The 15056-nt window shown below is 38.1% G+C and overlaps 1 protein-coding gene across 8 annotated transcripts in view; it reads left to right on the top strand.

Annotated features, from left to right (window-relative positions):
* Positions 1-15056, top strand: part of EYA3 (EYA transcriptional coactivator and phosphatase 3) — a 111908-nt gene that overhangs the window by 45996 nt on the left and 50856 nt on the right. For 6 of the 8 annotated variants that reach the window (XM_032246568.1, XM_032246569.1, XM_032246574.1 and 3 more), the window contains 3 exons: positions 3612-3678; positions 6906-7042; positions 13776-13913. In XM_032246568.1, coding sequence (XP_032102459.1) covers positions 3612-3678; positions 6906-7042; positions 13776-13913 — 342 coding nt within the window. The remainder of the gene's footprint in view (positions 1-3611; positions 3679-6905; positions 7043-13775; positions 13914-15056) is intronic. The other 2 variants (XM_032246575.1, XM_032246576.1) reach the window with 1 other exon arrangement.

Here is a 15056-nt window from a genome sequence, read left to right as displayed (position 1 = left end):
TTTTTTAAAAAAAAAACTTTTTTTTTTTTTTTTGAGACAGAGTCTTGCTCTGTCTTCAGGCTGGAGTGCAGTGGCACGATCCCAGCTCATTGCAACTTCTATTTTCCTGTTTCAAGCAATTCTCCTGCCTTAGCCTGCCGAGTAGCTGGAACAAGAGGCACACACCACCACACCCAGCTAATTTTTTGTACTTTTAATAGACAGGGTTTCACCATGTTGGCCAGGATGGTCTTGATCTCTTGACCTCGTGATCCGCCCGCCTCAGCCTCCCAAAGTGCTAGGATTACAGGTGTGAGCCACTGCACCTGGCCTTGTTTTTTTTTTGAAATGGAATCTTGCTCTGTAGCCCAGGCTGGAGACAGTGGCGTGATCTCAGCTCACTGCAGCTTCTGCCTCCAGGGTCCTGGTTCAAGCACCTCTCCTGCCTCAGCCTCCTAAGTAGCTGGGGTTACAGGCACATGCCACCATGCCCAGCTAATTTTTGTATTTTTAGTAGAGATGGGATTTCACCATGTTGGCCAGCCTAGTCTTGAACTCCAGACCTTGTGATCTGCCTGCCTTGGCCTCCCAAAGTGCTGAGATTACAGGCGTGAGCCACCATACCCGGCCTTTTTATGTTTTTTGAGATGGAGTCTTGCTTTGTCGCCCAGGCTGGAGTGCAGTGGTGTAATCTTGACTTGTTACAACCTCTGCCTCCCAGGATCAAGCGATTCTCCTGCCTCAGCCTCCCGAGTAGCTGGGATTACAGGTGCATTCCACCACGCCCAGCTACTTTTTGTATTTTGTGGGGTTTTTTTTGTTTTTGAGATGGAATTTTGCTCTTGTCACCCAGAGTAGAGTGGAATGGCAAGATCTCAGCCCACTGCAACCTCCGCCTCCCGAGTTCAAGACATTCTCCTGCCTCAGCCTCCCGAGCAGCTGGGATTACAAGTGCCCACCACCGTAAACATATAACATATACAATTCTACTTTTAGTAGAAATGAGGTTTCACTATGTTGGCCAGGCTGGTCTTGAACTCTTGACCTCAAGTGATCTGCTAGCCTCAGCCTCCCAAAGTGCTGGGATTATAGGCATGAGCCACCACTCCCAGCATTTTCTTGTTGTCAAATGTAAGTAGTATACTTGCTTCTGTCAGATTCAGGGCGTTTTATTTGTGCTCCATATAATATCCATTTTTACCTTCCCCAAGGACTTTGGTACTGTCGTTTTCCTGACACCACTCTTGTGTCATCATAGTCTTCTCTTTTTTTTTTTTTTTTTTTTTTTTGAGATAGAGTCTTGTCCTGTTGCCCAGGCTGGAGTGCAATGGCATTATCTCAGCTCAGCACAACCTCTGCCTCCCGGGTTCAAACAATTCTCCTGCCCCAGCCTCCCAAGTAGCTGGCATTACAGGCGCCCATCACCATGCCCAATTAATTTTTGTATTTTTAGTAGAGACAGGGTTTTACCACATTGGCCAGGCTGGTCTCAAGCTCTTGACCTCATGACCCACGAGCCTTGGTCTTCCAAAGTACTGGGATTATACAGGCGTGAGCCACCGCACCTGGCCAATGGTCTTCTCTTTTTATCTTTCCTGTCAATAAAGAAACGTCTTACCATTTTAAAACATCAACACTGCTCCACCCCCACCTTTGGGTTCACATCACTCACTAGTTATGGACCTTCTCTTTGCCATTTGACATATCAGAACCTCTGAAAGAGTTATTCTCACTTGCTTTTTCACCCCCCATTCACTTGTCCAGCCTCTCAAATTTAGATTCTATCCCCACTCTTCCGATGAAACTGCTCTCCTCAGAGCCATTCGTTATTTTCACATTGCCAATTCTAGAATACATTTCTCCTCACATTCTCCCTCTTACCACTTTTCCTGCCCCCTTTCTCCTTTGATGGCCCTTCCTTGATGGGCTTCAGGGCTTAATTCTAGACTACCATCTTTTCTCTTTCTGGATTCTCCCATCCATTATATTACTTTAAATATCTTGTACATGTTTAGTGAATTCCATATTGATATTTCTAGTCTGACTTCTCCCCTGATTTCATTTGTGTATCAGACTGCCTGTTTGACATCTCTACTGGAAGGAAAATCATACTTAGATGTTCGAAAAATAACTTTGGATTCCTTTAGCCCCCATGACATACACTCTTCTCCCCAACTTGCCCATCTTAGGAAGTGGTATCACTGTCCCTCTAGTTGCTCATACCAAAAACCTAGTAGGAATCATCTTATATTCCCCATTTTTCTCATTCTCTGCATCAAATCCATTAGAATGTCCTGTTAGTTTTACCTTCAGAATATATTTCAAAGTCTTTGCCTCATCCCCACTGTTGCTATTCTAGTCCAAGCCAGCATATTGCTTACTTGATTCTTCTATAGTATAATAGGATATTATATCTTCACTCTTTATAATCCTTTTGTGGTTCCCAAGTCCTGCCAAGATCAAGGCTTATTCATTCTCTAGAGAAGTGAAAATTGGTCTGAGTATCCTAGGATGTTGTTGATCCCTTCCAGAATTTAATTAAATTGGGGAAAGAAGATTTGGGTTTTTTAATGCATGTGACTACTGAGAAAAAACCATCATGTAGAATTCAAATATACTTACCTTACATTCTTTGCAATGGATTGTAAAAACTTTAGATCTAATTGACATCTTCATTTTTGTCAAAATGATTAGAGATGAATGTGATCTCCAATAATTATTTTTAAAGACCTCAAACAATAGCATTGGATAAGCTCTCCTATAATAAACTCCCAGGTATTGATTTGTCTTACTCTTGAGCATTCGAGTTGGCCCCTCATCTGCTTTTGATCAGGGTTCTCTTTTTGGGTCACACAGTCTTCCAGGGAGCCTAACTAGACATAAAGTTAATTGGTTCACCTTCAGTCAGATATTTACAGCGTTTATACCAAAAGTAGTAATCATGAAGGTCAAGCCTTCACAGCAGCTATTCCAGATGAAGTCATGGGAGTCAAGAGGACAATCGCTTGAAACGTCTTGGAGAGTTCATCAGAGCATCACATCAGCTCCTCATGTCTGTCTCTGGTTTGCCAAACTTAAAGCCTTCACTACGAAACAGAAAAAAATGGTAGTATAGAGGCATACTTTCATCTATCCTGCTGTTGATTATACATAGCAGTAGCAGTGGTTTTAAAATAAGATTGGGTGCTTCTCCCAAATCTGTCTTCCTGCAAGTCATTCTTAAGGCTTTTACTCAATATAGTAGGCACTCAAAGAACAAATAAGCTGAAATAGCGTAATGTGGCTTCCTAGATACAGAGCTTGCTTTTTAAGTTTGCCTATGAGCATAGCTGAGAGCTTAGGAGGTTGCCTCATCTATTATTTTAGATCAGTAATGGGTAAAGGTAGAGATCCCTACCACCTTCGGCTCTTTTCTATACCCCACCCTTCTTTTTTTACTGCCTCTGAAAGTATATAAACAGGTATATAAACACAAAAGTGAAAATATTTTCTACCATGTAGTCTTTCTATCTGGTGTCCAAGCTGTATTCTGTTAATTAGTTTGAAAGACTATACAGTGAGATATACAGTTTTCCCATTCCATTTTCAAAATGTTCTAACTTTCTAACCTGGTGATATTATCTTTCTTTCAGTTATGACATGCACCGATTACATCCCTCGCTCATCCAATGATTATACCTCACAAATGTATTCTGCAAAGTAAGTTGCATAATTATTTCCAAAATGCGTATGCTTTTTTTCCTCTAGATTCATTGCAAAATTTAATATTATTTTTACTTCTAAAATAATAGATATCTAAATTATTTTTACCTTGCTTATTCTGTCATTATTCCAATTTTTTATTCCCTCTAAATATAGTCTGTGTAGTATCCTTTTAGAAAGTAGATGGTGGCCTACAATAGATCGTTTTACATAAAAGCTTACTCTAAAATTAGTAGACACTGAACATGCAAAATAGTGTTAGTGATCAAGCAGATCATTGATTGACCTTTAATCATTCTCTCTGTCTTCTACCTTGACATACAGATTAATAAAAACAAGACTGGGATTTCTCAGTCCAATCTTTTTATTGTTTTTTGGTTTTTTGAGACAGAGTCTCACTCTATCACTCAGGCTGGAGTGCAGTGGCATGATCTTGGCTCACTGCAACCTCCACATCCCAGGTTCAAGCGATTTTCCTGCCTCAGCCTCCCGAATAGCTGGGACTACAGGCACACCACCACACCTGGCTAATTTTTGTATTTTTTAATAGAGACAGGGTTTCACCATGTTAGCAAGGCTGTTCTCGAACTCCTGACCTCATATGATCCACCCACCTCGGCCTCCCACAATGCTAGGATTACAGGCATGAGCCACGGCGTCCAGCCTATGTTCAGTTTCTTGATTGAGGAATGTCCTCAGAGTAGAACTGGTTTGAAGTTAGACAGATTTGGTGGGTTAAAGTCACTAAGAGGTAATGTTTTGGGCCTTCATGGGTTAAGATCAGCATTAATATTAGCCAGGTTATTCATCTTCAAGATGGGTAGGTGCAGAACAGTGTGTATACCAAGCTACCTACTGTGCGTAATAAAGAGTGGACCTATGCATACAAAGACACCTACAAGTGCATTTATTAAGCCAGGCTATGTTCTTATGTGCTTACAGCTGCTGGATGCATAAAGAAATTGGTAACAGAAGCAAGAGATACTTTATGGTGTTGTTATGAAAAGGAAGCTATCTTTCTTTTTCCTGATTATATCCATTTGTACCTTTTGAATTTTGCATTAGTTAAAAAATAAACTAATTAAAAAGTCAACCCGGCCGGGTGCAGTGACTCATACCTGTAATCCTAGCACTTTGGGAGGCCAAAAAAAAAAAAAGTCAACCCAATGAGTTCTTCACATTTTAATCTGGTATTAACACTAATGGTGTCTTTGGGCTAATCATTTCCATGTGGCATTCTTCTGTCAAATTACTGAATCTATTCTGAGATTATTATGAAGAAATTAGATACTAAATGTGAAAATATTTGAGCTTTGGGCTACAAAGACACTGAATAAAAAGGACACTATGGTCTTTACCATATCTGGAGATTAATCCATTTAAGGTCACTAAGATTTAAATCATTCCCATGTGACTTGAGTAACAACTCTAACCTGAGCTATTTCCTGGACTCAGATCTGGCTAAGAAGAATAGACATTTTTAAATTAGTTGTTTAGAATCTACTGAAATGTGAATATGTTGCAGATTCCAAATTCATTTATTCATTCAGAAAGTATTTGCATACCTGCTACATTCAGAATACCTTATTAGCTATACCTTCTATCTTAATTCAGACCTTTTTTGTTACTTATCTAAACTTTTTTTTAACTGGACCTCCATTTCCAGTTTCTCCTCCCTTTCTAAACCATTTTACAAAGCAATGTCAAATTAATCTTTGTTAAAGAACAGCTCTAATCTTGTCACTCTTTGCTCAGTAATTTCAGTGGCCCTCAGTTTCAGATTTGCCTTTTAGCTTGGCACTCAAGGTCTTTGCTCTTTCTCTCACTATTTGACTTCTCTTAATATACTTCCTTCAGCAGTCTGTGCTCTTTGCAGGCTTAAGCCCTTGCTTTCCTTCCTCTGTACCCTGGCAGGGCTTTTTTCTTGTCCTAGAACACGCTTTCTCTCCCAGTTCAGTACCTCTTATCTGCTCAGCTTGTATATCACTTTTTTATGGCCTTTCTTCTTTTTCTGTTACCCCAAAGGTGAAAAAAACTTTTTTAAAAAGTTTTTTTAAAAAACACCCCCCGCTCTCCCTACCATACTTTATTATGACTTATATGGTACAAATAGCATTTTCTTTTTTACATTACACATACAGTGTAACTTACCAAATGAAATAATTGGCATCTAAAAATTCAGTGCAATATCATGGATGAAATGACCATATCCACTAGCCAGTGTAAATAAAGTCCCAGGAGTTTCACTGCTGAATCCTTATCTCTAGTTATCCCAGATATGGTGGAACCAACTAGTGGCAGTATGCCCTGACTTAAATATCAGTGAGGAGATTGAATCCTGTCTGGAACTTCCCAGATTTTGTTACTTACCTGGATTCTGTTTTGTAGGCTTGATTTGAGGATATTGGGACCTATCTCTACTTCCCGTTTTTTGATGTGTTTGCTTGTCTTTTCTCCACCAGCCTCACCCTCTTTTCCAGTCTCACTTTCCCTCTCAGAACTTTAGTTTGGTTCAAGGGGTGGGGTGGAGAATGAGAGCCACTTGCCAATCTTGTTCTATCCAATTTTCTATTATATTAGGATTTTATTCTAGATGTAGGCACAAGGGCATGAACAAGTAACATCCTTGTGTCTCACATAGGGCCATGCATGTAGCACACTAGAAATGTTTGGAACTTGGAAGGATGTTTGAAATTTAAATTTTTCATAAAATTGTTCCTTGGGTTGATGATAGTAGAACCTGGAAACCAGGAGGAAAGGGTTCTACTTTCTGACCATAAAAGCTATTTTAGGCTGTGCGCAGAGATTCACACCTGTAATCCCAGCACTTTTAGAGGCCGAGGCCAGCGGATCACTTGAGGTCAGGAGTTCGAGACCAGCCTCGAGTTTTACATGGTAAAACTCTGTCTCTACTAAAAATACAAAAATTAGCTGAGTGTGGTGGTGGGTTCCTGTAATCCCAGCTACTTGGGAGACTGAGACAGAATTGCTTGAACCGGGGAGGCGAGGCTGCAATGAGCCAGGACCGTGCCACTGCACTTCGGCCTGGGCGACAGAGCAAGACTCTGTCTCAAAAATAAAAATTTTTTAAAAAGAGTGCTTTTATGTGGAAGGTTAGTCTCCTTGTTGCAGATTCTTTGATGTTAGTGGTGGTAGCTGTTTTACCTATTTTCCATTACTAAAGTAAATCACATGAAAGTTTTTGTTTTCTTGAAATTTTCTAGACCTTATGCACATATTCTCTCAGTTCCTGTATCGGAAACTGCTTACCCTGGGCAGACTCAATACCAGACACTACAGCAATCTCAATCTTATGCTGTCTACCCTCAGGCAACCCAAACGTATGGACTACCTCCTTTTGGTAAGGCACCCTATTGTATATGCTTTTTAAGAATGTTGATTTTATTCCCCAGAAACTTTGATCAGCCATGCTTGCTTGACTGATCAGAAAGTTGAAAGATGCATCATTCTTTATGGAGCACTTAGTTACATATGTGGTTGGGTATGCAACTTTGCAACAGTATGTTTGATACATGTAATTTTAAAATCATAGTTTTTCAGTACTCATTTAGCTATTTTGTATGTACTAAGTCTTGACCCTGAAGCTTGGAATCTAAGTGTTTGGTAAACTCTTTGAGGAATTGCTATTGATTTGGCTTATATACAATATAATATGGTACTATTATTAGGAAATCATAATAAATATATTTTGAGGTGGCCAATTTCTTGCTAAAACCAGGTAGTCTAAATATGCATCATAGTTTGCTCTGTGGGTTTTGTTTTTATTTTTTGCCACTTTCTCCCTCTCCTTTCTCCCCTGACCCCACCCAAAATTGATCAGATATTGTTCTGCTGAACCAAAAAGTCATTTTAGAATGCCAAAAATCCTCAGTTTTCTTATAACCTTATCATGTGCCTAGGGAGTTATTTTCATTGGTTCTAGGTGTCCTGGACATGAACTGTAAATTAAAATTATTTATCAGAAGTTACTTTAAGGTTCTTTGGTCACTTAATATCTGTGTTTATTTTTCTATGTGCATATAAATGCAGTGTGCTTCATTGCCCCTTCCCTGCTCTCCTGACATGGGTATCAGAAAATTAAGAGAATACTATATTATTTAAAAATATGTAATATGTAACAAAATTATATTTCTGTAGACTTTATTGAAACAAGCTAGGAATTTGAAAAATTTTCCAGACAGATCACCACATAGATTCTGGATGTATTGGTGTACCTGCGTCTAGTTCCTATATTCCTGTTTCTCCTGACCCGTTTGGCTACTCTTATTTAATATTGGCAGCTTTCTTACTTTTAGGCTTGTTAGAATTCTTTGGCTCCTGGTAACTGCTAGAAACAAAAATTGGAAGTTATGTTTAATAATAGTGGGGTTGATAACTTCATGTAAGATGGGAAACAAATTCTCTTGTTTCCCCCTTTGTACATCCATGTTTCCATGCCTTTTAGTACCTGCCAGGGTGTTGAGATCTTATATTTATGATATGATTAACCAGCCAACACTGAGTGGACCTTTTGAAAGGAGAACCCTCTGTGAATATGTTTGTGTTTATTTCTTATTGGTTATTTAAAGCTGATTTTTCAACAGTTGACTAATAATAGGCTATCAATTATAATATTTTTACATAGTTTTGATTTGAATTATTAGCAAGTCCTTTACAACAGTTGATCATTCTTGCTGTTCAATATTAAATACAACTCTTATTATATCTCTGAGCATGATTTATGGAATACCTAACAATTCTATATGCGTATGAATCCTAGGTATAATTTTTTTTAATGATAACTATATCTCCCTTAAATTCTTTGTTTTTTGTTTTTTTTTTTTTGAGACAGAGTCTTGCTCTGTGCACCACCAAGCCTAGCTAATTTTTGTATTTCACCATGTTGGCCAGGCTGGTCTCAAACTCCTTACCTCAAGTGATCTGCCCACCTTGGCCTGCCAAAATGCTGGGATTCCAGGCATGAGCCACCACATCGGGCCCACTTTGGGCAGATCACTTGATACCAGGAGTTCGAGACCAGCCTGGCCAACATGGTGAAACTCCTGTCTCTGCTAAAAATACAAAAAAGTTAGCCAGGCATGGTGGCAGGCACCTGTAATCCCAGCTACTCAGGAGGCTAAGGCATGAGAATCACTTGAACCTGGAGTCAGAGGTTGCAGTGAGCCAAGATGGCGCCACTGCACTCCAGCCTGGGCGACAGAGCAAAACTGTCTCAAAAAAAAAAAAAAAAAAAAATCTTTTTAAAAATACATTAAAAAAGAAAAATAATTCTGTAAAGTAAATAGATCTCTGTTAAAATCTTGAAGGATACCTATTTATATTGTATGTTGGTAATATTGTAACAGGCTTCTTTAATAGTCTGATTTTGTTTAATATTTGAGGGCAAGGAAGACTTGTATTTCACAATTTCTTCTATCAGTAATTCAGAGAGAGATAATCATTAGCTTAAATTTGACTTTAAGTAATGTATGAGACTTACTGCAGAGAGATTTTGGTTGGGGTAATGTGAATGATAGATATGGCATATTTTAATAATTTACCAAGGAAATTATAAGAGAGGTTTATAAAACTTTTAAAAGTGACTATTTGAAAAGATGTTTTCTTGTGTTTTATCATGTGACTTTTTTTCCTAACTATTCAATTAAGTAGGAGAAAACACTTGATTTCTTTCTTTCAAAAATCAAGGTTTTGATACATTGTGTCGTCTTAATGCTGCCCATTTTCAGATTAGCTAGTTTGTTTTATTTCAAATGCAAAGGGAGCTTTAGAAAAATTCATTATACTATTATTTTTATTATTTACTATAGCAAGCTATATACTGAGTACTTCACATGTTATAGTATTGGCTTATTTAATCCTCAGAACAGCCCTAGGAGGTAAGTACTAACTTTATCCCTTTTTATAGGGGAGAAACTGAGGCTTAAATCATGTGCCCAAAGTTCATACAATTAGTAAATACCTGGGATTATAATTGAACCCAGGTTTGTTTCATTCTAGAAGTGCTCCTAACTTTAGGTCTAGATCAAAAAGATGGTCTCATAGTTGAGTTTGAAATTTAAAAGCTTCCTCCTCTTAAAGAAAGGAGAACAGACTAGAATAAATCTAAGAAGGCTATATGATGAGTAATCTTTTAAAGTTAAGAAATACTGATCATATTCTTTCCAGAGCTGTATACAAATGTGGTGGGATGGCAGAATGGGGATTAGAAGTTTAACTGCTAGGAATCCAAAGGAGTATGTGTAAGGAAAAGGGTACTTGTTTATTGTTAGTGGGGTTCATAAAATATGCCTTTAGATGTCACTGTTCTGATTACTTTTAAAAGAACTTTAATGTGAGTTGGAGGAGTGGGCAATATGCATTAAGGTTGTTCATTTCATTTCCCTCAGTAATTTCACTTCTGGGAATTTATCCTATGGAACTAATTAGAGATACCCACAAAAATGTGATGACTAACATATTCATTGAAGCGTTATTTATAATATGAAAAAATAGAAAGCAACCTAAAAATTGAATATTAAGATATGAGTTAAATTGTATATGGCTGTTGTGTAGCCATTATAAATCATGTTCTTAAAAAATATTTAGGGTCTTGAGAAAACAGTATATTATTAATTGAAAAAAGCAGTACGTAACAGCAAAAACATAATGTAATACTAATTTAGTATTTTTAAAAATATGTATATAGCCAGGTGCACTAGTACATGCCTGTAGTTCTAGCTGCTTGGGAGGCTGAGGTAGGAAGATCACTTGAGCCCAGCGTTCTAGGCTATAGTGCGCTATGCTGATTGGGTATCTGCGCTAAGTTCAGCATCAATATGGTGACCTCCTGGGAGTGGGGGACCACCAGGTTGCCTAAGGAAGGGCGAACTGGGCCAGATCAGAAAAAGAGCAGGTTAAAACTCTAGTGCTGATCAGTAGTGAGATCATGCCTGTGAATAGCCACTGCACTCAGGTTTGGACAATATAGTGAGACCGTGCCTCTAAAAAGAAAAAAAAAAGTGCATAAAGGATAATTGGAAGTAAAAAGTGGTTGTCTTTCCTGTTACAGATGTTTAAAAAAAATATTTACATATACTTTGTTTATAATCAGGAAAAGTACTTAGACTAAATTACTATTTATAATAGCTTATTCAAATGAGCTACTGAATCAACATGTCCTTTCATGTGCTTTTTCTAGCAGAGATATGTGCTTCAATTCCTCATTAGACTGATTTCTAAAGATCACTATATGAGTTACTATAAATTGAACTGATGAGATTAGTTTGGTTAGTGACTAATTAATAGTGAAGTACTTGTGCTGAGAAACTTGGGCAAAGTTTGTGCTAAGACCCCACTGTGGGGGCAGCAGGAAAGCACTCAGAGACAGACTTACTTTCCCATTGTTAGCCTGACAGTTTCTCTACAGCAGGCTCTTTGTGCTTAAAAATACTTGAGAAACTTTGTAGTTGTTGACATAGAGCAGTGGACTGGTAGGTAATTAGGGTTTGGGTTTCGTTATGAACAATAGTGCCTCGGAGTCAAACCATTGGGTCATGCTGCCTATTATCTGGAATTGTGGGAGGGGTGCTTTTAGAGGAAGATAATTTGCATGTCTAAAGAGCCAGGTCTACAGTGATGCTGGAGGCACTGTCTGTATTATCTTTTATTCCTTATAAAATAATTATATATTAAACATCTATTTTGTGTTTCTGGCCAAAGATACTCAAAACTAGGAGTGTTCTAATTTTTTATCTTCTTACAGGGAGACTGTCAAAACATTCTCAGTTGATACTATTACTAATAATGTATTATTTTCACATAGTGTGAAAATAAACATGTTTATAAATCTAACACCTTAGGGCCAGAACCTATTTGGAAAAAGAAATCATGGTAATTGCAATAAATTGGAAAGTTATTGTGACGTTGAATGGCAATTAATTTACCAAAAATTGTGATACACAGCCAGCAGGAATCATAGCACTGATATTCACATTTTACATTGTAAATATTTAAAAAATAACATTCTTGAATATTTTTATTGTTGAAAATCAAACATAGCAAGAACCTTAGCTATGGCTAATCTGGACAAGACATATTTAAATGATCATGAATTATGATGGGGCAAACGCTCCTAATTCATGCTAGAGATGTCAGTATTCCTTAGTCTCTTAAAATAAGTTATTTCATGTGATTAATAGATGAGAAAAGAATATTACATTTTCTTTTTTTATGCAACAGAGTTTGGGGCAAGGCAGGGCACAGTTACTCACGCATTTAATCCCAGCACTTTGGGAGGCCAAGGCAGGAGGATCGTTTAAGGCCAGAAGTTTGAAATCAGCCTAGGCAATATGACAAAACCCCGTCTCTGCAAAAATACAAAAAGTAGCCAGGCATAGTGTGCCTGTGGTCCCAACTATTCGGGGGTTTAAGGCAGGAGGTCCCTTGATCCCAGGAGGTTGAGGCTGCAGTGAGCTGCGATTATACCACTGCCCTCCAGCCTGGGCAACAGAGCAAGACCCTGTCTCAAAAAAATTAGAGTGTGGGGCAAAGTGATTATCATATCCCACTATCAACCTTTTTAAGACTTTCGTATTTCTCTTTACTATTCTTAAACATGCTTATCAACAAATTGGACAAATCTGAGTTGCACTGAAGTATCTCAGTGCCCTGGTGAAGCAGAGGTTCTCATTCTCAAAGTATTATATTTTTAATTACATATATGTGTTGATTGGCTATAAATTCAATCACTCCTGGTTTATCAGAGTAGGAGCAAATAAATGAGATGAGTTAACATTGAGTTTGAAGTCATGGCTAACCTTAGTATTGATTTCATACATAGAATATGTTTGGTTGATGAACCTTCTTAGACCTTATTATCAGCTTCAACTATACTAGCCCAGCAACCATAGCTGTTCAGAACACAGTGAACAACCAGTCATTAAAAAGAAAATAAAAATGGGCTGGGCACAGTGGCTGGCACCTGTAATCCCAGCACTTTGGGAGGCTGAGGCAGGCGGATCACGAGGTTGGGAGTTCGAGACCAGCTTGATCAACATGTGAAACCCTGTCTCTACTAAAAATACAAAAATTAGCCAGGCATGGTGGTGGGCGCCTGTAATCCCAGCTACTGGGAAGGCTGAGGCAGGAGAATCACATGAACCCAGAAGGCACAGGTTGCAGTGAGCCGAGATCGTGCCACTATACTCCAGCCTGGACAACAGAGCAATACTCTGTCTCAAAAAAAAAAAAAAAAAAAAAAGAACAGCTATGTTGTTTGTCAGTATGAGATAGATTTATATGTTCTGACTTGGAAAGATGAATCTTAGAGGTATTATGTGGAAAAGAACATTATGAATACTATGTATAACACAGTCCCCCCTGGCTAGCAGTGGCTCACGTCTGTAATCCCAACACTTTGGGAAGCTGAGGTGGGAGGTTTGCTTGAGGCCAGTAGTTCAAGACCATCCTGGGCAACAGAGCAAAATCCTAACCTTAAAAAAAAAAGATGAAGAAATCATCTGGGCGACTCTTCTGCAAACTGTTAATAGTGGTGATGTTTTTAATTTACAAAAATAAGCAGGTATGTCTTTCCTAATCAGAAGAAACAAAAGTAACAAAATAATCAGCTTAAGAAGGCAGAGAGTATTTAATATATTTTAGAAAAATTTGGTCCTTGTTTAATGGGTAAGTGAATTTTAAACTTACATAGAATGTCTCCTACCTTGACAGTTTGGATAAATTATTTATCACTGTACATGAACATCAGGCACTCTTTATAACAGATACTCCAGTTTGGTGTCAATAACTCTTTTTCCGAATCCTGATCAGTTTCCCCCAATCATTATAATGAATTTATATACATATTGGGATTTGTGGCAACATTTTTGTTTCTTTGGCCTCATCCCCTAATTCTTTAAAAGTGTTATTTGCTTGTGGTATATTACAAGTGGGAGATTCAATAATTTTCTCTTACAAGCAAATTTATTTTTGTTTTAAGATTTAGATTTTAAACCTACTGGCTGATATTTGAAAGCATAACCATGCTCCTCAGTCCCAGTGTATTGTTTGTAATTGGTCCAATTTATCTGATTCAGGTGCATTGTGGCCAGGTATGAAACCTGAAAGTGGTTTAATTCAGACTCCATCTCCAAGTCAACACAGTGTTCTTACCTGCACTACAGGGTTAACCACAAGCCAGCCAAGCCCAGCACATTATTCTTATCCCATTCAAGGTAAATAGGCATGGTTGTGTGTGTGTTTTTAAATTATTATTATTGTTTCTTGCTTTTAATCTACCTGTGTCTCCAAACAAATTGGATAATACAGGAGCTCTGTCTTCTAAAATAGAAAGGGGTGATTCTTGGATTAGTGCATGCTTTTTGTGTTAGGCAAACCACAGTTTAGAAGTGTGGTTTATAAGTAGTATAGACTTTGAATTCGAACTGCTTAATAGAATTGAAACTTTCCCTTTGCATGTTGGGGTCCAGAAAACCCCTTGATTTTGTTCTAGTCTATTTTCAGTGGCATTTTGTCCTATAAATGAGCAGAAGACTCATGGGTTGGAATTTTGCTGACCTATGTGAATTGTCATAGCAGTATATGAGGTGTGTGCTGCTTTTCTGCTGTGTCTTTGTCACACTTACACCCTGTTTACTACTTGATGAGAGCATTTCTCTTCCTCAAGAAGTTCATTCTTACTTCTCTTTCAGGATAAAAAGCATGGTACTAAAGCTTAAACATCTTTACCTTCCAAGTTCTTCCTCTAACAGAGTTAGGATTACAACAAGACTATTAGGAAAGAAGACAAAAAACTCAAAAGGCACTATGGAATTAATTGCCTATCCTTCTAAATCCAATGCAGACAATTTGTCTTTGCTGCAGACTGGGATTAGTGTCCTTATACCTGGCTTCTCATCTGCCTCCTTTCTCCTCATGTTTCCCAGCTTTTAAATCTTATTTCTTATAAAATGGATAGTAAAGGGATTAGTATGAGACCTCAAAAACCTATCTGAGGTACTCTTAATGTGTAAACTTTGGTGATAAAAAAAAGTTTTGATGTAAATTAATTAGATTTTTATTTTCAGTTTTAACTGTTTTCAGAAGTGTTTGAAAACTACTTCTCCTTGGTCCAATGGAAACAACTGGTCTCTATTTTTTAAGACCTTCGTCTGAGCTACTTTTACCTCCTTTTTACCAAGTCTCTTCTTTACTTGTTTCCTCCTCCTCCTCTTCCTCCTTTCTTTCTTCTTCTTCCTTTCTTCTTCTTCTTCCTCTTCTTCTTCCTCTTCCTCCCCTCCTCCTCCTCCTCCTCCTCCTCCTTTCTCCTCCTCCTCCCCCTCCTCCTCCTCCCCCCCCTCCCCCCCCCTCCCTTCTTC

This window comes from Sapajus apella, unplaced genomic scaffold (genome assembly GCF_009761245.1).
Source record: "Sapajus apella isolate SASKATOON/1434 unplaced genomic scaffold, GSC_monkey_1.0 scaffold62, whole genome shotgun sequence".
Lineage (NCBI taxonomy): Eukaryota > Metazoa > Chordata > Mammalia > Primates > Cebidae > Sapajus > Sapajus apella.
The sequence above is the reverse complement of the archived record's forward strand: the minus strand, read 5'-3'. Positions and strand labels throughout refer to the sequence as shown.